The sequence below is a fragment of the Motacilla alba genome, chromosome 5 (genome assembly GCF_015832195.1).
Source record: "Motacilla alba alba isolate MOTALB_02 chromosome 5, Motacilla_alba_V1.0_pri, whole genome shotgun sequence".
NCBI lineage: Eukaryota > Metazoa > Chordata > Aves > Passeriformes > Motacillidae > Motacilla > Motacilla alba.
This window is the reverse complement of record NC_052020.1, coordinates 24903401-24928910: the sequence shown is the minus strand read 5'-3', so window position 1 is coordinate 24928910 and position 25510 is coordinate 24903401. Positions and strand designations below refer to the sequence as shown.

General features: G+C 40.1%; 1 protein-coding gene across 1 annotated transcript in view; it reads right to left on the bottom strand.

Annotated features, from left to right (window-relative positions):
* RTF1 (RTF1 homolog, Paf1/RNA polymerase II complex component) overlaps positions 1-25495 on the bottom strand; it is a 28423-nt gene extending 2928 nt beyond the window's left edge. Inside the window, 18 exon segments of the mRNA XM_038138098.1 lie at positions 642-753; positions 1046-1141; positions 2209-2286; positions 2870-2927; positions 3301-3422; positions 4668-4745; positions 5319-5426; positions 5511-5598; positions 5930-6012; positions 6902-7079; positions 7692-7827; positions 8657-8768; positions 10318-10432; positions 12495-12699; positions 14198-14345; positions 22607-22717; positions 25285-25456; positions 25458-25495. Coding sequence (XP_037994026.1) covers positions 642-753; positions 1046-1141; positions 2209-2286; positions 2870-2927; positions 3301-3422; positions 4668-4745; positions 5319-5426; positions 5511-5598; positions 5930-6012; positions 6902-7079; positions 7692-7827; positions 8657-8768; positions 10318-10432; positions 12495-12699; positions 14198-14345; positions 22607-22717; positions 25285-25456; positions 25458-25480 — 2023 coding nt within the window. The 5' untranslated portion in view covers positions 25481-25495.
* Positions 25496-25510: the final 15 nt, after the last annotated feature.

Sequence of the window (25510 nt, the reverse complement as noted above, 5' to 3'; positions counted from 1 at the left end):
ACATGCAATTTTGACTCTACATGTTAATGCAGAGACAGACAGTAAGCAGAAAAAGTCAAACGTTCTATCTATGTCTACAACACACATTTTTATCAGTCTCCATATTCTTCTGCTAAGTAAGGAGACTGCAAAAAATAAGATGCCAAAATGGTGTTCTGTCTAAGGAAAACTGTGGTCCTCATCCTTCTTTCTTCAGTGCCCTTCAGTGCCTAACCCTCATCTGCTTGCTAACTCTCAAGTCCGTAACTCCCACTAGCTGTTACATGAAGTCTCTTGTTCTTGAACTCCTGCCTCATTCTCTAGTCTTACATCCAAAGTTTCCATATTGACCTCGTTTGGAAAAACAGCTTCTCCTGCTCTTGCTTCTTGACAAGGTTTGTCTTTGTGCATTCTTACAGTACTTCCTAAGTTATTGTCCTCCAAGAAACTGCAGATCTAATCCTTGAAGTAATGAAAGAAATGGATGTGACTGTCACACATCCCCTCCTCCTCAGTTCAAGATACTTGCCAAGATGGTAAACAGAGACCTTACTCCCATTTCCAAAAGCCCACGAAATCTTTGAAAGAATTATTCTGGAAGAAGTAAGTTCTATCAAAATGGGCTAGACAATCACGTCCCCCAACTCAGATGGAACACCTACCTGAACTGGGAACCTGAAGATCAATCTTTACATCAAAATCATGCACTTTGAAAAGATCTTCTGAGAGGTCACTAGCTGATTTAGAGTTCACATCTTTATCTTTTCCTTGACCCTGAAATGAAAACTACAGGTAAGTCTCCAAACCTTATATGGCCACAAAAACAGAGATAAAAATGTTTTTTCCCCTCTTTTGTCATAAACACACATAGTGTAGCTTTCATACTGCTAGAGCAACTTAAATTTCCTTTTTCCAGTAACCAAGAAACTATTGCTTTTTATGATAAAGCTCTACAGGATACCCTGTTCTAGAATTGAAGCATGCACACCTGCTATTACTCACAAGCTTCACAGAACAAAAGGGTGACAGTGTGAGGAACATAACAGAGACCAAAATGGTCCCTTACCTTATTTATGTCCTTTGGAGCATCTGGTAACACACCAGATCCATATTTTGCATTTAGCTGGGCAAGGATGGCAGCTTGAACAGCAGGATCTCTTGACTGCAAAGGTGAAATATTAGGCAAGAATAAAAATAAAAAATTCATGCATTTAAATTTGCAAAAGCTAGAACGACATTTTGTTAAAACAGCATTCATATCCATGAATCTAAAACCATAAGAGACTGTATATGCATTCACCCAACTTTCATAATCTCAGAAGGCTACTGAAATCATCCTGACATTATCTGACAATAACAAACTAAAAATCATCTTCAGGAAAAACCAGAAATACATTGCCTGATTATACTGTTTGTTCCTGTGATTACTCTTAATGCTACTTAATGTATTTGCTTTCAGCTTACATTTCTGCCTGAAACACAGACAAGAAATCTATATAAGACTATTTTCTTTACCTAATAATTCTATACCTAATAATTCTATAGCATAATAAAGCTACTCATTTACAATTCTTTTCTAATAAAGAAGTATTTCAGAAATATTTCATTCCAGCCCTGCAATAGAATTTCTCTTTTATTTCCTTGCTGGTTCATGGAGACTGATGAAAGCCAATCTGAGCAGTTGTTTTTTAAGGTACCTACACCAGAACCACATACTCTTCCAGAACAGACCTCAACAAGGCCAGATTACTTCGAGGGAGGGAGTGATCACCTTGTTACTCATCAGTTACATACGGAGGGACTGCAAAAGAAGGTTTTGCCACAGTATCACAAGGGAGGTTTCTGTTGAACTACTTCATCCATCACAGGCCCAAAATGTTTGTTCTCCTCTCACCTTAAATTGATCTTTCAGGAAACTTTCAGCTAATTAGAAGTGAAACTTACACCTAAAGTAAACTGTCTTCCCAGAGCTAACTAAATCTGAATAATTTGACATAGATGGACTCAATCATGGTTGCTTTTGCAGTACATACCCACATCACTTATGTCCTTCACACTTTGCATTAAAAAAGAAGAGGGACCAGGATCTCACTCAGCTGTATCTCACACTGGCATTCAGGGCGTTAATAGCATATGGCACAGTTGGGAATTTTTGTTCCTACATTCTGCATTACATTGGTTTCTGTTTTCCAGCAAATTGCCTCAACTGAACTTAAGTCTTACACTCACATTAGACACTATCGTGGGCTTGCACTGCCGCCTAGTAAAGGGGTCCATTTGTTGGTTCTTCATGCTGTGACTTTCAGCCTGGAGAAGAAATAGCACATGGTTTTGCAGAGTTTGCTACTTCTACTCTTTTAAATCCTCCCACAGCCCCCCATCCATGCAATTACTCATCTGCTATGTACAATACCGAGATCAGAGAAAAACCAGCAACAACATTACAGATTAGAAAGATTTTAATGCACCCATCGTCCTGTGCTTCACAGGACAAAGCTGTCCTTATTGCATGCAACAACAGAAAATAGGCACACAACTCTCAGGAAGGTTAATGCTTAAGCATTTGTTAACAAGCTTAACTCTTCCTTAATAAAAATGGAACTACAAAGAACCTAGTATCTCCTTCACTCTTTTAGTATCTGAAGTCTCCTTTATGAGGAGACTTATTTTCCTTCCCAAATAAAAGCATTAAGTCACTCTTATAGTGACTAATCTGCTGATAACTGAATTGAGCAAAAGGATAAAGCAATGTGCTTTCAAATCATGTCATTTACCTATATGAAAGATTTTACAGATAATTTTAAGAAATTAGTGACTTTGCCATGCAATTATCCCTCTTTGCATCATTTCATCTCTACTTGTAGAAAAGTATTAATTCAGCATTATTTACCACAAGAGCCTTCTCAGACTCAACGATATTCCACTCTCTATTTCTCTGGTTGATGTAACTGCAGAATGGAAAAAAAAGGAGGGTGGGGGAAAGAAAAAGAAAGTGACTGTCATTTATCAGTCCCTACACAGCAAAAAAGCTGAAAGCATTCTTGTAGCTTCATCCTGACCACAAATTATTCTTATTGCAATGCAACTGCCCCCTGGAGTATATAGAAGAGAGTTTACATTTTTGACAGTTTTAATTGCATGACAGATACAAGAAAGTGAAGATAGACAAGCACTAACAGAGTCATTACAATACACATTAACACAGTGTACAGGAACAAAGAAACTAAATCCTGCAGTTAATTTGTTAATGCATTAGTTTCTCTTTTTAAAATATTGTTTGATACTATTTAAGTAAGAAAATTCCCAATATCTGCTTCTTACCTGATTGCAGAAATATTTTTTGTTCGTTGACGATCCAGGGCCTCTGCTCTCTCTTCAAGTTCATTAAGCTGATCTTGAATCTGCTTGGCCTTATCTTGGTCCCCCAAATCCTCAGCCATAGCCTTCAACCAAACAGGAACTCATTAGGCACTACTCTCTACCCAGAATTACTCAGACAGACAATAGATATATCTGTGAATCAGTCAGCCAACCCTACTCCAGTCGTGAACATTCTTCCCTGCTGCATGGTAAGAGTACAAAAAAGGAGCTACACTTTCCTTACAGCTCAGGACAAAACTGGATTTCTTATTCTGAAGAACTCTGAAAAGCCCTACACTAAGGAGGATGTAGAAACACCAGTCCCAGCATGGGGAGGACAGGTCAGTGAGATGAATTAAGTTACAAGTTTTATTAAAGTTTAACATCCCCATTTAGCACACCGGGAAATAACGACTGCCACAACTGCCAGCTGCCGTTCCCTTCAGGGAGCGGAGAGTCCCCTGAGGCACGACAACAGCTTATCGCGCCACCTGGTGACAACAAAAAGCAACTGCACTCCCTGTGACGGGAACCCAGCCATTTACATGTTCGCGCATAGTAAAACAGTGACCACAAAAATACAGCTACACCAAGGAACCAAGAACGGTACAGTACTAGAAACTCTTGGGTTTTACTGTATATGAAGCTTTAATGTCTCGAGAAAGACAAATTTTGGTTCTATTTGTGCATTCCTATCTTCAGAGATACTTAAGACTGCTCCTTTTCTTCACTTCTTGGCTTTGGCTTTTTTGCAGTTAGGTCTACTTGTTCCAGGAAGACTACAGGTAAAAACAGTTTGTGGCAAGTAAACCTTTCAGCCACTTCTTTTTTGTTCAATAGAAATTACCAGGCATAAAGTGACATTTCAGTTACCCCTGAGTAAAAAATGTAACACAACTTCTGTTTTTCCTATCTTAAAATAAGAAGAGGAAATCAACTTTCTAACATTATTATGAAGTACTCTAAAAACAACAAACAAAACCAAAACAAAAGACAAGAACAACAAAACGGACCCAAAAAAACCCAAAAAGAAAAAGAAAAAACTAAGAAAAAAGGAAAAGTTTCTGAGGCAGACCAGTTTAAGACCTTGTTTAATGGACACAAGAAGAGATGGCTTAAATTGTTGGCATTACCCCTAAAAAAAAAAAAAAGAGTGCAATAGCTGACTGGATTCTGAGTATTCTGATCCCAGCAATGAACCTTGAGAACCACCTTCCAGCTGCACAGTTAAAGCTGAGCCTACTGCTGACTACTGCCAACTCAGATGAGCTTCTGTTCTTTGAAATCAAAGACTGCATTAAGCTTGCAGGCATCATCTCATCTCTCACCTTCTCCTTTAATAGCTGAGTTTTCTTCATGGCATAATTTGGAGGTGCTTTTCTGAACCTTTCCTTCTCTTTCACAATCTGTAAGGTGCAGAGGAAATAACATGAATATGCAAATACGAAATCTCTATTTCAGTACTCGGACATTAGAAGCAACAGCTAAGTATCAACTAAGAAATTTATTTATTGCCACTGAATTTGACATATGCTCTGATGGTTCTGTTTTTCAGTTTGTGCCTTTGGTAATGAGTTACAGCTCTATTTTCCTCACTACCTACAAAACCCTGATGCTAATCACTTTTGGTCAGTACCAAGCAAATACAAAACTGCAAAATCGGTGATAAACCCAACTACCATGATGCTGTCAAGTTTTTCAGAACTGGAGAACTAAGTTGCCATACTCAGGAGTTCAGAGATACGCAACACAAGTTCAAGAGGAGATAACAGGGCACAAATGATGAAGAAAAGAAGGCATGAATGCAAAATAACAGCAGGATCACCAATTTACTCTATCTAGTTATGAAACTTCCTTTTGAGCCCTTTCTTTCCTTCTTGGAAAGGAAATACCATGACCATTTTGCTTTGTAACTGCTACTGCATGAATTCCTGTCACTTTTAAGCACTGACACAGCTTCACTATAATGCACCATTTACCTCTTCAATGTCCTGATCATTAAACTTGTAGTTGAGGGCTTCTTTGATGGACACTTCCTTCTTGTTTATCTCATCTAGTGTGGGTAGCTGCATCCCAGCAGAGAACATCTAAACACAAGACAGAGTTACTTTCCACTTAAAGTATGCTTGGCAGAAGGCTGCTAAAAAGAAACTGAAGTCTGGCAAACTTACTGCTTCCTTCCACTTCATAAATTCACTTTCAGTAAATTCCTGATTTGAGACAAATTCCAAGCGAAACACACGTGAATCACTGCCATGCCTGCAACAATAAAACGCAAAGCATACCGCTGTGATGGTGTAAAGTGGTGACATCGGATCTATATGTGTAATCTGATTAAAGAAGTCCAAAAATAAACAACCACCTGTCCACATAATCATAACTCCCTGCAGGAAATTTTGGGGTATTTTATAATTTCCACTAAGGAGGAAAAAAAACCCCAAATAAACCCAAGCCAAACATTCTAGCATTAAGTAGTGTGACAAGGCTCAGTCTGCTTTTCAGTTCTCACCTCCAAATCCCACACAGACTATTATTTGCTATGAAAAGGACACTGATTTATGAATGAAAGAGGATTCCTTTAGTATCTTACCGCAACTGTAGTCCTTTGTTTGTCCGTGTGCCACCAAGCTGGTAAACCTTTGCAGTCTCTACCACACCAGTTATTTCAGCAACCTGTATCACAGAGTAAAATATATGAGAAGAAGAATGCAAGAGAAATTTAGGGGTTTTTTTCATGTTCCTGGAATGTATCTGTCACATTCAAGCCTTTTCACTAAAAATAAAAAACCTTAATCTAGCTAACAATTCTAACCAGATCAAGGAAAGCAAGACTGTTCAGTATACATTATCAGGTACTGAATGAGTTGATTAATACATAATTTTTGAGTTAATAAATGATACTATCTGAAAGCCTGATGCAGTTTTTGTATCTTCTCAGCTCTGCCCTCCTGCCTAAATAGTGTACACTCTTCTACCTTTCCTATTTCCTTCTCAAATAACGCTGGTTTGGGTTAACATATGTTTCAAATTAAATACGCTACTGCTGCTCAGACTAAACACAACCCTTCTGGGGCCTTTTTAAGGCAATTTTAGAGACTATTATTGTATGATTACAGCAATGAAACAGAAAAACAAAACTGTGTTCTCAATGCAGTCTCTTCTGAAGGCACAGGGTGTACTAGAAACTTCGTAAAAAAAGAGTCAAGACCACACAATAACTGGAGAACAGTCCTAGAAATAAGGAAAGAATCTTACTCATCCTTACTTGGTCTAAGCAGAGTCTGGAACTCTAGTTTGCAATACAACATGAACCAAGACTGGAAGATCAGGCTTTGTTAGTGCTCCCTCTCTCTCACTAAATTTATCTCCTCCTCTAGGTGGTCACACAGATTTATTTACTCTTAAACCAGCCTCCTCCACCTCTTTGGCAGCAATTACGTTTTCCGGTTATAAGCAATCTTTTTTATCAGTCAAACAGTCACCGGTACCCGAGACCTGATAAGCTGCAAATAATTTATTACAGCACACAACAAAGAACTAAATCCCTCAGAGCTAAACTCACCCGATAAACAGGTTTACTGTTGTGATTGCCAATGCCAATTCGGACGAAGCAGCCAGTGACTGTCTTGGCAAAGAAGGGCATGTGACACCAGCGTTCCAGCTTGTGCCGCGACAACCGTACTCGGTTCAGTTCTTCAGGCAAGGACACTGGCTGGGATTTGGGAGGAATTTCTTCTTTCCTGATTTGGGAAAGGTGAGAGGGAATAAAGAAAAAAGTAGAGACATAATCAAAGCCTAAATAGGGGGTCCTGAGTAGGGTGCAGCATGAGCATCTTACTTAATTTAAATTACCAGTAAAAGGAATGATTCATCATGCACTAGTTGACTGTAGTTGTGTGAATTCAGCACTCATGAGAAAGGCTTAATGTGAAATCCTAGATTTATTAAATACTGCCCCTGCTACCAGGAAGCAAAATGACACACACCAAGGCAGTTATATAGACTAATGCTTTAAGATAAGCCAGCACATGTATCTGTCCAGATATATGCCAGAGCTCTGCAGCTGCTGAACTGCAGGACTAAACAAATCAGTACACAACAGTGTCATTTGGGCTAAACCTGACAGCAGGGAACTGAAGTTGCAAACCCACCCAAGGTAAACAAGTTCCACGAACCGTGATATAGTGCCAAGGACTCAAATCTGAGCAATGCAATTGTGCCCAGAGGCAAAAACACTTTAGAGACACTGAACTGCCCCAAACAATCCTCTAAGACAGCATGCATCTACCTAAAGTAGGTCTCTATTTTTGAACATACTTACAAGTAATCATAGCCCAGTGTTTACTACTTACTCTTCCTCTTCATCAGAGGATGACGATCTGGATGAGCGATCACTTTTCTCACTAGACTTATCATCCTCCTCCTCCTCTTCATCATCAGAGTATACTTCACTAGTTTTTAATGGCTGTTTTTTTGCAAGCAATTCAGCTGGGTGAAGGACAGAGAACAAGGAAAAGCAAGCTATAAATATTTTATGAAATGCTTCCCTATAAGAGCTGAACCTTAATTGCTTTTCAAAAAATCCAAGAGGCAGACAGGTATTCATCTTACACTAGATACAGGTGGCACATGTTCAAATCCACTAGTAAGCTGCGCACTTCATTGACTTCTCTCTTTGCATATACATGAAGTACTTAAAATCATCCTAAACCTCAGTTGTACTTAATTTCAGACTCCCAACTTGACTGCATATAGTAATTCAAGATGAGGGTAACAACTGGATATACAAGAAAAAATATTATGATCAGACAACTTATTGCTATTTTACAAGGAAAAAGAAAAAAACCCTCCTGTTTGGAGAGGATCACAATAAAATCCAGTAGAGTAAGAAAACTGGTTGTGTCAAAAGTCAGTGGCAAGATGGACAAGATGCTGTGCCAGTGGCAAAACAAACAAATGTAGACAGGGCATCACAAGTACAATAAATAGGGGTTTGAATGATTCAGAGATTAAAAACCTGAATCCAAGTGACCAATTCAGATACATTAATTAAACCCCACTAAAAGCCATTCAGTGGACTGCAATGAAAGTTCTGTTTTCAGGAGTCCAGGGAGGGGTAAGGGTGAGGAACACTCCATCAGTGGTTAAATTGCAATTGCCAAATATCAGCTGAGATGGTCATGTTGGGCAAAGACCAAGGAAAACACAGACACTCCAAGGTGTAGGATAGTTGTATTCATTTGAAAAAGGAATTAGTGCTTTCAGAAAGCTGCAATAATACCTCAAAAACTGCAGTAAGAGCAACATCCTTTCATACCTGTTCTGTTCTTCCTTTTCTCTCTTTCTGCTTTTAGCTCCTCCATTGCCTGAGATTTCTTGTCTAGCTTTTCATCCCGCTTTGATCTCCGCTCTTTGTTATGTGACATGACCTAAAAACATGTACAGAAAATTCCTCAACACCAGAAATCCAGAAGTTGAAAAGCATCAAATGAAGATTTGTTCGCATACTTTGAAAATTTTTCAAATAGAAATTACTAACTTACTCCTTTTTAAAATCAGTTTTTTTCAGTTCATTTTTTAGGGAAGCTAGAGAGGGAAATCAATCTGGAGCATATTTCTTTATTCTGCTTCACATAAAAAATAATGAAAATATTTATAGTTCAACATTTCTGCCACCAAGTCTTAGTCTCAAAATTTCTCCTCTAAGTTAAAAACGGATTAGAGAAATAAACCAGAAATAATTCAGCAAATAACACGTAATGAGGAAAACTGGATGAATAGTCTTCTCATTTGCTGCTTCTGCAAGGCCAAATCAAAGCACTAGTTTTCATTTAGCAGCAAAGAAAAAAGTTATGTTAAAAATATTTAAAGCAGAAATAAAGTTGCTTGTAAAATCTGCAAGATGGATCCAAATCTTAAATGTTTAAAGTCTTCTTGTGTTTTCCATTTCTAACAGGTCTATCTCTATAGAGAAAGCAGCCTCTATAATAAGCATTAAAGACAGTCATTTCAGCTAAGTTGAAGTAATTTTTGCAAGGCACTGTAAAAGAACTCTAAATAAGATCCTTTTACACGTGCATATATGTATTTCAAAGTACACTTTGTGTATTATAAATGGATTATTAAAGTATACACACATGTACATATATGGAGTTGAGGGAGTAGGGAAATGTGAGTCATTCCACTCAAGGTGTGCCTATGGGAAAATTCATCCCACCCAATTTGATTTTAGGTGTTCAACATCTCTTTCACTAGAAAATAACAGAGTGAATTGCCAGCTGAAGATGCCCTCTTACATTGCACAAAACAATAGGCGACAAAATGTGTAAACAATCAACTGGTTCTTAGACGGCTGGAGTTAGTCAAGATGAATCTCCATCCCACTCTGGGAGCCTACCTGCCCTGACTCTATATTAATGGCAGGATCTTCACTATTTGAAACCACAGTTCAGTTACAGAGGCCTGGCCTCAGAAAATAGTGCTGTCCTCTTTTTAGTGGAGGTAGAAAAACTATAGAACTACTTCTGCTCCTCCTGACATTCAAGCTTTTCCTTGACATCCCTGCCAGAGGAAACTAAGCACCTTTGCCACTGTATGTATGTGCATGCAAAATAATTAATACAACAGCTGAGCAGTTTCTGGTCTGCTCTCTTAAACTTTTCAAGAAGAGCATGTATGGAATAGTTCAGACTGAACTACAGAAGTTTGGCTAAAGGAACTGTAAAAAGTTGCTTTCCTTTTCTCATGTGGAAAGGCTATCACAGCAACTGCAAACATAGCTGCAACTTTAGGACAAAGATGTCAACTTCCTTAAATGAACTGGAAAAACTGAAAATAGCTTGAGCATATAAATCAACTAAATTCTGATCTGCTTACTACTTTGACATTAAAGGAAAACATTAGGGGTAGAGAGGCCATATCCTATCTCCTTTCGCCAAGGAAAAAGGGCTTATTACCAAGAACGGTTTCATTTCCTACCTGGGATTCCTGGATCTGTGTGAGTTTTTTCTTCTCCTGCTCTTCCTCTTGCTTTTTCTTTTTCTCTTTCTTTTCTTTCTTTTTTGCTGTTTTTAGTTTTTTCTTGATTTCAAATCTAGTAAAAGTTATTGGAATAAAAAGAATGTATGAAAGAATGCTCTTCCTGAGAGAGCAAAGGATTGCTCAGATGCTATCACAATTGCTATTAGGCTGCAAGTAACGCTTCTACTGCTTGTTGCTTGTCCCTTTTATGTTATCCTGTCCCATATTCCCATCCCCTCCCTTCCCCAAGAAAACACAGTGAAGAAAAGCTGAGCATACCAAGTGCAGTCTTACAGAGAACTATCCTAAAGGGTTCATGAGACCATGTAGAAATTACTATTCCACAGAAATAAGCTCTTACTCCATCTTCCTCTTTGCCAGTGCAGCGATCATTGCATGCTGCCTTCAACTCTAAAATCATGTGGCTATTTCACATAATTTGAACGTAAACAGCTAAACATTTTTTTTTCTTTAGAGCCACTATCATGCTAACATTTTCATGCTTAAACTTCACCTTTTTACTGGCACTGGTCTGTGTAAGAATGACTGCCATGTTTCAAGTCCTCCTTCAGCAGCTGAATTCTCATCAGACTCAGTTTCTGCAGAATAATTTAGGCACTTCCATGTCTACCTTAATGAAATATATCACCCTGATGTCTTATTTTCAGCCACTGAATTCAGAAGAGTAGTAATTTCAATGGAACAGACCCAAGACCAAGATTCCACTGCACCCTGGACGTTAGTGAAGTGTGCATATGGACATACACTAGGAAAAAAATAGCTTCCAAAAACTGAATTTCAAAATGTGTTATCCACATGCACATTACACAGTCCATTCTTCTTCAGCCCTTTACACCTGGATTTTGTAGACAACAAACTGAAGCGTCAGATGAGCTCATTGCCCTTTATGCCCTTAACATGAAGCGTGACACACAAGGCACAGGCATTATTTCAGATGCAATGTCTTCTGTAATCCAAATGAACTCACAGCATAATGTGCATACAAAGAACTTTTGAAAGATTCAACTTATCATAAATGTCTACCCCACCATCCCTTTAGTTCTAACTGCCAAGACTACACAGATAGCACAAATTCATTTAAGATTAAATCAGTAACTCAAGCTTTGACTGTTTAGCTTGTTTGTAGCAAGTATTCTCCAGCATTCATCCTAAAACAGAGACATTCAGTTACCATGAAATAGAGAGTAAAATTTGAAAGATATGATGTCCTCCTACATGATCCAAATCAAAACTTTCAATCATTCTGACCCCTTTGAGGAGAGCAGCAGACCACATAAGATTCTGAATGTGGTGTTAAAATCAAGGCAGGCAGGCAGTGCTCTAGCTATGGCTTGGACAAACACAGTTTGGCAGTCGCTTGTATTGACATGATTTACTCAACAGATGTCAGTGCTCTAGGGAAATTTCTCAGCAAGTGAGAAAAGAGAAGGCTCTAAAGAAGAAAGAAACTTGAAAAACCTTGTCCCATACGTGCCAAATCCTTTTGATTAAGACAGATGGGAAGTAAAATACCTTTACTATAAAGAAGCTGCCTGGACAGTGTAACAGTTATAGACAAACAACAAAACAACAGTACATAAGGTAGAAATCCACAAAAGATTCCATGAAAAGGACATATCCAACACCACTCCTCATTATTTCAGTATCCCTACCTTCTATTAGGGCTCAAACCAGTTTCACACCCTATATACAGGCAACCCTAACACTGATCTGTGCTTCACCGTCATTTTCTGAAAAATTGCAGAAACTCATGTACACCTTATGCTTTGTTTGCCTTTTCCCAAAGTATCAGCACATGACAGTTAACATGAAAAAGATGAAGAAAAAGCAGACCTTCTGACTGTCTGGCATCTAACCTATGGGGCAATAACATAACTACAAGGGTAGCTGATAGAACCATGCATATCCAACACCTGAGAAACTTTTAGATACGGTCTCCTACAAGAATATGCCGAACTCCTGCTGTGTGCTTTTTAACTACTACAGGGACAGTTTAGTTACAAAAAATATACAATCAAGCTTAACTCAATTATCAGTGCTGAGAGCACAGTCAGCATACTCCCTATGCAGGCTTTAGGAATTTGCTACCAAATATCAACAGATATAAAATTCACCTTCTCTTTAGCACTTCTCTCTTCTCTATCCGGTTAAACAGTTCCTGCTCTCTCTCCTTTTCTGTCATTTGTTCCAGTCGAGCTCGGTCTTCCTCATCTCCCATCAGATCTTCTCCGTAGCCATCATGGAATTCCTCATCTTCAGATGAAGAATCCGAATCTGAGCTAGATGAGGAGCTGTTGCTTTCTGAGTCAGAGACTTCTCCTAAATCAAAAATATAAGGTAGTGAGATTCAGCTGGGGCAAAGCCCAATCACTTCATTATAGCATATTAGCAAGGGATAACATGAAATAATTCTACACTTGTCTTCCACTATACTAAAAACATACATATAATGAAATTTAAGGCCAGACTGAAATTATCATAATATATGTATGCTAAAAAAATTATAAAATGAGTGGTACTACATTTGAATACAAACTGGGTTATAATTAAAAATTCTAAGTAGAACAAACAAATTTAAAAGGCCTTTTAGTAATGTGTTGCAGTCCTAAAGTTAAACTTCTATGCCCATATCCTTACGTCCCTGACAAGTTGCTTATACAGCCATGAATTTGTGTGCACACACCTCAAACACCATGATCAACCACCAGAGAATTGCACATTATCTACTTCATTATAGCAACCTGAAGGACCAAAATCAGTCATGGGAAGACTACAACACCATGAATTGCTACACCAAAAGGTAAAGTTGAAACCAGTATCCTCAGGGATACTGGCAATGCCCGGACACTAGCCCTGTTACTTTAATAAGCACTCCCAGCTACACAGGGGTTTAGGGAACAGCTGACTCCCCTACAGTATTGGGTAATACCACCTTTAAACTTGATCCAAGTCCAAGCGCTTTGATTATCTCACCTAATTGACTAAATTACATTGAATTACGAAAGCAGGCCATTAGGATTCCTTCTTTCACTTCCATTCTGGTATTAGTATTTCTGGAAACTTTCAGCTTTGCAAGCTCACACTGTGAAAACCATTGATTTGTAAAGACTGGTATATACAGATGCAGTCATTCCATGCCTTTGTCTGTATCTGCTGTGCTTGATACACTTAAAACTGCAAGCTCCTTCATATACTTTTTTAACTTCCTTTTTCCATCAATGGAAATAGCAAGTAAGCACCTGCAAACCTTCATGGATATGATGAAAACAGAAGACAGAAAGTTTGCCCAGCATTGAAATGTATTCAATATTCATGTAAAAAAAATTATAACAAAGTCATAGAATGAATTTTCTTCTTCTATGTCAGTATAAATGTGCAAGAATTCCAATTCAGAGCAAATGCATAAAAGATAAGCTCTTATTTGCATCACAAACACTGTGTACCTTTCCCTTTGTTATCACAAGAAGTTTGGGATGGGAAAATACACCAGTGAGAATCAAAAATGCTACCAACATGGATAGATAGGATATGCCAGAAGGAACAAGGAATTTTCCAGGAGAAAGTCAAGCAATGAAATGTCATTCATTCTTCAGCTGATATAGCATTTAGTTTGTAGTTGTTATGGAGTGCTCACAGCAATGCTACACTGAATTACTTTAAGCCACAGTAAATGTAAAAGTTACCCTGACTGCAAGTTACACAACTAAAAATCTTTGAAGATGGTCTTCAACATCACCATGCAACATTTCTCTTCAGGGTGCATAACAGGTAAGTTCACTTGGAATCACTCTAAATAAATGCACGTGTGTTATCTTACCCTCTTCAGGCGCCGAGCTCTCAGCCGAGCTGTCTTTATCTGAGCTGCCGGAAGAGGCGGCTTTGTTCATCTGTCTCTTCATGGCTCCTTTCTTCTCTGCCTTACCCGCTTTTCCCTTTTTTTTGTTTTTAGAACCTCCAACAGTCCACTGCAAGGAAAGAACCAAGGAAGGAATCGTGAGACACTAACACCACTCTCTTCTCCCTTCTCCAGAACACTGGAGTAAAACCAGCTGAGAAACAGCCCAACACCTGACGGCAAAAAAATCATATAAGTGTAAAGAAGAGGGAAAAAAAAAAAGCCAATAGGAAACTTATCACATAAATGAGAGCCTTTTACAAGGTTTTTGGGAGTAGAGTGTTGTGTGGTTGGTTGAAGTTTTTTCTTTGAAAAAAACCAAACAACAGTTTTAACAGTTGGTAGGTCACTGCTTTTAAAAGATAATGAAGACTTCAAAGTTGGCAACATCTGCCAAGCGAGGAGGTATTGAAAATATTTCCCTAAGAAAATAATTTTTAAAAATGTGTCCAACGTGTTTGTAAAGATTAGTTTCAGTTTATTATTAAACAGAAGCAACTGATGTTTTTCCAGAACTAGTTTAACCAGGAGCAGATTTTACATTTCATGAAGGATACCAATTATACATGACAGCCTTTTCAAAATCTCCGTTTTACGGAAAGTACAAAGTGTCAGTATTTCTATGCAACAAGCCAAGAGCGCACTCACAGATGCAGGTGGTGGCACTACCCCCTATGTACACAAAGTAGAATCAAATCAGAATCACAGATGTCAGGAAAAAAAAATACAGTATCAAGTCCTAATACTAATTTTCTTTTAATGTCATATTTTCAGTTAACTTAGACCACAGTTTCCAAGTACAGGACTTACAACACCAGACATACACCAGATAGACAGCCATTTTAAATCCCAAAGTCCCAGAGGAACTAGTATTTACCTTACAGTGTGATTTCTTAATACAATTTTTACATTGTTCCAACTACCTGGGTAAAGCCAGAAGGGAATAGACGCAATAAAGATTGCCCATATATTACTTAAAGGCATTACAATATTTTGCACTTCATCACCTCTTTCTAGAAATTCTCCAGGCATGAGACCCTCAGGCTTTATATATATACATACATAAATACATATATATATATATATATATATATATATATATATATATATATATATATATATACATACACACACAAATCCTCTAAATACCTGTATATTATTCTCATCTTTCATGCACATTACCATCCGGTTGAACATGCAATCTTAAAAAACCAGTCATAATGCAAGTGAGCAAATACAACTGTGCATAACTGAAGTCTTGCACTTAAAACTGCTCTAAGTGGAAAAAACCACCACCTTAGATTTGACCTCAAACACATACAAACTTCAGGCTTCTTACCCAATCACTCTATCCTGGGGGATGAATCAAGTCTAGCTCTTGCAGACAGTCATCATTCCATCAAATTTGATAAATTGCTCTGCCTGATAAGACACCATCCTCAGAGAACCCTGGTGTTCAGTTACTCTAGATGAAACTCAAGCAAGTAGTTATAAGCTACTACCCAATCTAACAATACCTGAACAAATACCTCTGGAATTTCCCAGGTTTTAATTACTCTCATACCCAGCCTTGTACTTTCCATATTACCAAATGCTTTGTCATGCTCTTTAGGCACCATCAGAATATTCAAAAGTCTCTGTCAAGGCAAAAGCTGTTTTTGGTTTTTTCCTGAGGTAAAAGCACAGTGGTGAGCCTTGCAATTCATACTCTTTGCAGGTATGCCAGAGCCTATTGTGGTCCGTAGGAGAGCTGAGAAACTGCACAGAAAGCTTCTGACTTTATATCGGCCTGATCTTGTACTGAAGTTTTTTACTGGCTTCAGCATTAAAGTGTTACTTGTTCAGTGTTACAATATTGCTGTCTAATATTATTACTGGTTACTATGCCCATATAAACCAGTAAAGAATAAACTTGCACTGTTGTCTAAATCTACTCAAATCTCAGCATTAAGGAATCATCTCCCAGGTGAACAGAAAAGTGCATTTCTGCTATTTGCACAAACACTCACCTACCACCAGCACACCAGAGAAGACACAACAGCAAGAGGTGCCTCCCTCCCAGAGCTCTGCCACTTCTTTTCAGTGTTCTAATGCTGAATTGTAAGTCATGTCAGCATGCTGCACAGCAAGGAAGCAGCACACAGAAAGCCACAGTAGATAGCACAGTTATATCAAGACCTTGAGAGGTCATGCTGAGATGAAAGAAGCTAACATCAGATAAAAACCAGCAGGACTTCAGTGAATAAAATGTTTAATAGCTGTACATACGTGTGTTACACATCACTGATTTCTGTTTTTAACTCACTAGTAGAATTGTGGAGAAAACCTGTGAGGAAGATAGGACTGAAGAGAAATCTATGTGTAAAAAACCACAAAGAAACACCAAACAAAAAAATCCCCACCCAAACAACAAAAATCCCAAACTCGCACAAACAAACAACAACAACAACAAAAAAGACCAGATAACTCCAAAGCAAAAACAAACAAAAGCCCCCACAAACAAAAAAACAGACCACCAAACCCAAAAACGACCCAAACAAACCAACACAGGACAAGGTAATTAAAAAATCTGCTCTCTCATCTAGGAAAGTGCGCCTCGGTTTATATTTCACCCTGGAGATAACACTTCATCTCACTTTTGTTCATTCAAGTGACCTCTATGTCCATCTTCCAATTTCAGCGCTGTCACAAAGCCAAATTCTTACCCAACCCAGTTGCTTCTGGGCTTATTCAGTTACCTCAATCTCTCATGAATGCCTGCTTATTCCGAGAACAACTACAAGACAAGACAAGAGTTAGGACAAATCCTGGACCACTCAAAACCAAGCACAAGACTCCTAGGCTCACAAAGTGCTCTGCATTTGGACGCTGTTGCAGTTGTCGTCTGGACACTCAATGACCTATCTGCACTGCTCAGAGAGTGGCCAATATGAATTTCTTCTTCCAACACAGGAGGACACAACAGCTTAGCTGGTCTGTGAGGGAGAGGGAAGGAAATACTGGAAAGCTAAAGCCTTGAGTACCTTCCTCATGCTCCAGCACACCAGCAAAATGCAACATGTTCACATGCAACATCAAGTAAAAGCGCACATAGTTACAGTCAGAAACATTTCTTTGCTCTTTTTCCCTTAACTCCAAACAACAATCACTTTCCAAAATCTGTCCTCTACTGCAGTTTCTCCAGGTCCCCTCTTCCACACTGCAGTCAGGCAGCCCCAGTCAATGCCTCTCACATGCTTCCCATGACTGTCGCCTCCTGGGAACAGCCCCTCTATTCACCGCTGTCTCCTCGGCCACCATCTGGAACCCTCCATGGTTCCAGACACAGCAAGTTAATAAACCCGTGCACAAGTGTACTGCAACGTGGCTTTCTGCTCATTGTTTAGCACTACCAAACAACCAAACAACAGCGCTTTATGGCTCTCTCACAAGAAGTAGCCAGAAGAGCCTTTTGAATTTTCCTCTTGCTGCCAAGGTTCACAGTGCTAATAGCTTGCATATTTCCTCCAAGAAACAGTTGGACATGATGATCCTAAAGGTCCCCATCAACCTAAATAATTCTTTGATTCTAAGAAGTCCAAATTAAGACACAGTAATCAGAATGGACTTAGGGAAAAAAAAACCTCAACTAACCACATTAGAAATTACCTAGATTTATAAGTCAGCTTCTAAAAAACAACTAAACAAAGTAATTTAAGAAAATAATTTATAGCTCAGCAAATCTGGCATATATTTCCAGTAGGGAAATGAAATGAGATTGTGAAATGAAATGAGAAAAAAAAAAAAAGAAAAAAGACCTGAAGTGAGCTCAGAGTGCAGAATTGTTCTACTGCTCAGGTAGCTGCTGTTTCCTTCTATTCACACATTACCTAAATGTATTACACACTGAGATTTTAGTTTGCAAATAGGTGGTCTCCCAGCTTTTTTTTAACCCCCTATCAAGCCAGAGATGCACAAGTAAGGTTGCCAGCATGTCTTCCATTTCCTTCCCTCCTGCCACATCCAATGGCTTTATAAGCAAAATGCAAACTACAAGCCACAACATCAAAGCAAAATAGGACCCTTACCAATGTGTTCCTTTCCAAGGTCAGATAAACTACAATTGTCCTGTTGTCATTGCATTTAAGTGCACCAAGGTAGGCAACATCAGCTCAGCTACCAACTTTCATGCATTCATACAGGAAAAAAAATAAGGCAGTCCACCAGGCAAGCCATGAAACTACAGTTTCAGCCTGTCTGAACTCAACAGCAGGAAGCACCGATATGAAAATAAGGCAGTATTAACTGTCTTCAGGCTTTCTCAAAGCTTGGAAAACTCTACAGACAGCACTCCAAGAGCTTCAGGGAGGAAAATGCTCTCTACCACTACTTTTAAAACAAAATAGTAAATAAAAAGCCCTTGTTATTTATCCTGCCTTTCAGGATCTACACCTGTCATTTGAACACCTCAAACACTTTCATGATGACAATAGCCTAACAATCAGAAAATTTTAAGAACTATTTTAGACACAGAGAGGAAACTCTAGCTACAAACACCACAATGGAAAGGAAATAAGCAAATAAAGAAAACACCTTTGGAAGCCACAGAAGAGGCTTCCCCAGGAACTGGCTGAAGAAGGCTTCATGGGCCAGAGTATCACCAGACACCTGATCTACTCTCTTCATTCAAGTACAGCTCCAAAAAGCTCCCAGAAATCAAATCCGAAGAAGTTATTCCCATGCTAGTTGGCAATTTAAAGAAGTTAGTTACAGGCTAAATTTTTATACCGATTTTGTCCACAGCTTATTCACATTACTCCTTTGGACATGCCAGCCTTCATACAATTAGCTTGTGCTATTCAGATTTGCACTTGCACTTTATTTGGAGTGAAGGAAGTAACACCACCTCTCTATCTTCAGGAAAGCTTTACTATTGCACCCATTAATAGCTGAAGGAAACTGTCTCCAGGAAAAGTCAAAGTTACAAAGCACACAGTCTATAACCTGGGTATAAGAAGATTAAAGCAAGGCCTGCTTCAAATTTCCTAAGCTTGAAAAAAATGTGTGGCAAAGGCCTCATAGGACTGGAGAACCCACTCATTTTTGAAGGTTTAATTAAACAGTATTACAAAATACAAGTACACAGGAAAAGACAATATTCAGTACTGTAATTTCTACAAACCCACAAAAAGGCATCCCCAAACCAGAAAGAACACATGCAGTATTCTGTTCTTCTGTGCTTTGCTGGAGTGCTCTAACTTGAAGTAAAGAGTAGCAGTAAAGAGCTACAAAGAGGCATAAAACCCTCTAGGCTGTTACTTGAAACCAATCTCCTCACTAGCTGCATGACTACTACTCACCTCCTCCTCTGTCCCATAGCTCTTGACAAGATCTTCAGCTATACAGTTCCCTAACAAATGAGCACATTTGTAATAAAAGGTATAAACAGATAATCCTCACTAAACTCCAGAATAGTACTAAGCACTCATTATATAATTTTTCTAGTTCTGGAAGGCTATTCTGTCCTTACCCTGTAGGTGTTGAAAGGCAGAACTGAACGCTTCCAGACATTAGGATGAGTGTACTTTTCAAGACAAACAAACAGGAGCTCCTGTAACATTGTGGTTTCTGTCCAATCAACACTAATGTCAGTGAAGTTGTTGCAGAAGTCATCCACTCTTCTCACACAATAGAATGAATTATCTTACTGTAAGCAAAAATGCCTAAAAGGAAGAGCCCAGAATTAACCTACTGCAGCTGAGGAACATCATCCACCTAATGCCCTCAATCAGTAACAAGAACACTTTGTGGACACACAAACCTCTGGCATGGTAGCCCCAGCAGGAACCTGGCTAACCAAACTGGTTACATGCAGAAAGCTACCAGATTGACATGGTGAGCTCTTGAGCAGACATGGTCACACACCAGAAAAACGAGCCATATCTGTCCAGATTAGTACATCTCTTTGCAAAGGTAGCTCTCCTCATTGCAAAGCCCCGCAGCCATTGCTATTTATCAGCTCTCTGAACAAAAGACTATAGCAATTCAGTCAAGAATGTTCCACAGCCCCACCAGAAGACAGTTTAGAGCATCCCTCCTATTTCATTGCTTGCAACTCACTTTAAGTCTGGTGGCTAGGAAATTTGATTCAGACCACAGAGGTGGTTACAGAAGTGCTACAGAACTCAGCATCTGGGCAAGAAGCGCATTCTCACTGATATACATAAATATAACATTAAAGATGTAGTGACATCCCTTGGGCACTATTGTATAGATGCAGCATGATTTGTACCTGCTGTTATTCAGTAATCCAAAATGTTTTTCTCTCCCCTATGACCCACAAACTTTCCTCCCTCTAAAATAAAGCAGCATGCTGCATTACACTCTGTAGTAGATTTAGGCTTCTTTTCTGTACACACAACATAGTGCCAATCTTGGAACATTTAGTGCTTTCCAGGAATCACAAAGGACACACACACTGAAAAGCCTCTGTGGAAACACATGGGTATGATTAGGCACATTTGTCCACATTTGTCCAACAATTTCCATGCTTTTGCCTCAAGGTCTTCACCTTGCAGGAAGTCAAAGAATACAAATTCAACTTTTAGACCCCCCCTATTCCAATTCCCAAGGCTGAACAAACTTCAAACCAACCACAAGAATACTTATTAAAACGTGAGTTATTCAGCAGGACTAGTTTAGTCAAGCCCAGGGACGCACAGAACGGGATGACTGGCAGAAGCAGAACTGTTATAAGCCAGCCGCTCATCCTGCTGTGACAAGCAGCAGTTCAGAATGCATATTTCAGGCACAGGAATAGAAGCAAGTGTCCTAATTACCTCTTCTCTAAATCTTTTTCCTCTTGCTGCATGGAGGTCAGAAAGAACATAGTATCAATTTGAAATGACACACAGATTAGAAAGAGTATCAAACGTGCTGGGTGCAACAGTAGCACTGCTGATCTGCAAGGTCTGTGCAAATTTGCAAAGAGGTATTGTCACACTCTACACATAATAGAAAGGCAGACCTTACTTATTACACAAGTTAAAATTCTGACAGCTTTCAGGATAAACGCAGAATGGAAGGCTTTATCATCCACATGCTCTCCACACCCAAGTCTACTTTTTCCAGACAAGCTGGTCTCCACATAACTTAGAATAAATAAACTGTGAGCCAGCAGATCTGAACACACACCGTGACAGACTGCGTAGTTCCCCAAAAAGAAACCTAATATATCTAGGTTGTTCACAATTTTGTCTGTCTCTATGCCTTAAATGTGTATTAGATATACAAGAAGCAGGTTTTTTTAGGAAAATGATTGATTTGGAACACAGTTCCAAGCATATTCATTTAAAAAATGCCTCAGAAAGAAAACTAAACTGCACATTCTTCACACTTATTGGAAGAACTCTGCTACACTAACAAACGCTTTATAGTTTATCACTGGCCTGCCCTGTTAGTCTGCAAGTTGCCACAATGGATAATCCGTACTGTTACTTTAGAAGAAAAAACATACAAAAACATCTCCCTGTCAAATATTTAGGAATAGGTGGAATAAATGACCTCATTATAATTTGCAGAAAGTGTGCAAAAATATTTGTAGGCTTTCCAGAAATTGCTTTTACTCAAATACCTGTATAACATTTGTCAGTGCCTGTTTTAATAGGTTTTTTTTTTATTTTCTTTTCTAGATGCACAGGCTTTTAACCAGCTCTAGACCACAGTACCAAGAACAAATGCTAAAAACAGAACTAGCAGATAAGCACTCTTATACAAGAAATTGAGAAACCTTAGAACAAAGTAATGCTCAACTCTTTCTTGCCTCTTTCTTCAAAGATCAAAACACACCCTGTTGCATATCCAAATGGACAGACAGCTAATTCACAGCACAGTTCTTGGAGAATAAAAGTAGCTAAGTAGAACAGTTTTACTACCTGTGAAATAGTACTATCTGCCTTGACCCTTCTTTTAGGAAGGAAGCTCCACTCAAAAGGTGAAAATCTTGCTCCCCGAATTCACAGTCCAGCTTTAGCAGCTTCACTGCTACTTCAACAGCAAGCACGACACAGGAAAAACTCTAGTTTAAAGCAGACAGCTCACCACGCCATATGAATGTGGGATTAAACTGGCAATCATCTTTTCTCTATACAGACTATTTTGCATATAAAACATATTCATTTAAAAAAAAATCCCTGGCCTTAATGGGTTTCCATCAGTCTCCATCATTGATATCCAGTCCCACCTTATGAAGTCAGCAGGCTAAATATACTGTATGATAAATACATTTCCACTGCTTAGGTATGATCAGACAAATAACCCATAGCAATGTCACTGAAAACATGATAAAGTCACCTCATCATCACTGTCTGATGTCTCAGAGTCCGAAGATGCTGTAGGTTTGCTCACAGGTGGTTCCTTTTCTTCAGAGTCACTGCGTTTCCGTTTGGCCAATGACAGGAGCTCCTGGTGTAAAAGCACACACATTTATTTCAAAGTGTCGTAATTAGTTTTATCAATCCAGGTCAGTGCACACTCTCTGCAATATCCGAGCACATCTCAGTAACATGAGTATTGCCACCTACTAAGGAACAACTCTACTTATGTTTCATAAATATACATGTGCACACACAATTTTAATACTGTTTGCTACAAAGGGATTTTAAAGATAACAAGCTATAAAAGGTAACTATTAGTGCCATTACTTTGTTGGCATTAACAACATAAGACAAATTACTTTCAGAGCCATGTCCAGATTTGTCTTATTTGGATTGGGTAATAATTCAAAACCACCCTAACTATACCATGAAGCATCAGCCCTAAAAAGCCAAATACCAGTAGATAGCAGCTTCTTCTCCTAAACAACAGAGATTGTTTGCAATTATAGACTTTAAAGGATAAATGCTTTAGGCATCACTTTTACATCATGGTTGGCAATATTTAGTCAGCATGTTCAATTCCTTTTCACTGCTGGTACCCGCCCCAGAATGCACTTAAAGCTCTGGACAGACACAGAGCTGGTATCAAACTCAAAGTCTGGGAAACTTAGTAGAGTTGTTCTGCTCAAAAGGAAGCACTTTCACAGGCAACACACACCCACACAAAGAACTGCACGGCTCTCAAATACTCTCATCATCTACCGTTCATCATTTGTTCAGGAGACACAAGCAGTAGTACAAAGCAAACATTTTTGAAGCTGTGTTATTGTCTTTGCAGTCTGGGACACAGAACCTATTCTCAGAAGCATTACTCTGGGGCTGATGAGTCTTAGCTGTGTGTAGAAATACAGCCACACCAAGTTCTGCAGTCTTGGGAAGTTGATGCTGGATTAGTTTCCATTAGTTTCACAACTGGAAGACTACCTCAACAAATTGATTACAATTTACTACCTCAAATGAGAACATAAACACTGCACAAACTGATGGTCTGCCTACTTAACAACTAAGAAACTTTTCATTAGTTCATTAGTAATGGCATCTTACCAACCCTTCTCTAAAGAAGCCCTGCAACATCAAAATAGCACATCTGTACAATCAAAAGATCTCTGGAAGCTCCTGAAGAAGTTTCAGTAGTGCTTCTCTTTGGGAAGCCATATTCCTTTTTTTTTTCTTTCTTTCTACACTTGTTCTCTGTTTTCCAAGATACTATATTTAAAAGGCTTCTAGTCCTTTGATTCAACAAGCCTAGATTGCCATGGGAAGCTGTCAAACATTTAATCTACTCAGTATTTAACATTTAAATCAGTATTCTCTCATCTCAAAAACATGGCTTCCCTGCTCCCTGATCTTCACCTTTGCACACCCACCTCCCCGCTGTCACAGCTGCTACCCACAGCTCAGTGCAGGGGAAGCACCTACTACCCAGGTACAGCTGCAGATGCCTGCTGCCAGGGAGGGATGGAACAGATGCAGAACCACGTGGCTACCCCTACCACCATCACTCTGATGGTCTGGCTGATGCTAAAGCTAGTCCAACTCCCATTTTCAAGTTCTAAAACTATCAAACTGATACAGTGGCAGTGCTAAGGACTCTACAGGTATGCAAGATCAACCACATCAGCTCCAGTGTATTTGTTTTAACAGAGCACCTGATTGATTTTTCTGAAGCCCCAATCTGCAAACGTATTTTTGTGTGTGGGGGAAGGCTTTTTATTGCAACATAGCAACAGCTTCTATATCAAAAACTCTGAAGGTCCAACACATAAATTACATCAGACACGTCGGCTTCAGCATCTTTGACCCACCAAACTTCTCCCAGGAGCAAGCACTGCCATACAAGCTGCAACACACTTCACCTATAATGTCTTTATTTACCATTGGAATCACACCATCAATACCTGCTACCCCAAAAGGTGAATCTTTGAAAGCAGCCCGCTCCACAGGGGGAGACACCCCTTTTGCAACCCTGACACGGTTGAACTCACACCAGGCATCGCACTTAAAACCCCGGGAGATGCTCTGATGACAAATACTTAAATACTACCCCTTCTTACATCTACAGGCTGGTTTCCCATCAACAGAGCTCCCCAGCGCGGTCACCAAGACTGAAAGGGTCGCATTAAACACGCATTAACACTCCGGCAGCCTGCCTGCCCCGAGGAGAGGCAGGGACCCGACACGCTGTTCTCCCGGCGTACCAAAGTAGCATGGAAAAGTTGCCCAGCCCTTTGGGCCTCTTTCCCCACTACTCGAGGTGAGAAGATCGCTGGCAGCCGGGCCTCGCTAACCGCTCCTCAGGGCCAGACCGCCCGGAGCATCGCCCCGGAGCATCCACCGCCTCTCCGTCCCGCCGGCGCCGAGCACCGGGCCCGCTGCAAAGAGCCCCCGCCAACGCGGGCCTCCTGCCAGGGGCGGGCCGGGGACCCGCCGGAGGGACGCGGGCTCTCCCCACGGCGGCCGCGGGGCCCCATCGGGCTGCGGAGGGCGAGCGCGGCGCGGGACCACCGGGCGGGAGCGAGGGAGGGATGGCGGCGCCGAGCCTCGCGCGGGCCGGCGATCCCAGGCCCCGCGTTCGGGCCGGGCCTGCCCGCGCACCTGGTCCAGGTTCTCCTCGCTGCCGCTGTCCTCGGTGTCGGAGTCGATAAGGACACGGCCTTTCCGCTTCTTCACCATGGCGGAGCCGGCGGTGCCCCCTCCCCGCCCCGGCGGCGGCGGCGGCGGCGGCGCTCGCACGGCCCGGCCCGGCCTGACCCGCGCCGCCCGCCCGCCCGACACAAAGGGCACCGCGCATGCGCGGCGCGTGGGGCGGGGCGAGGGCGGG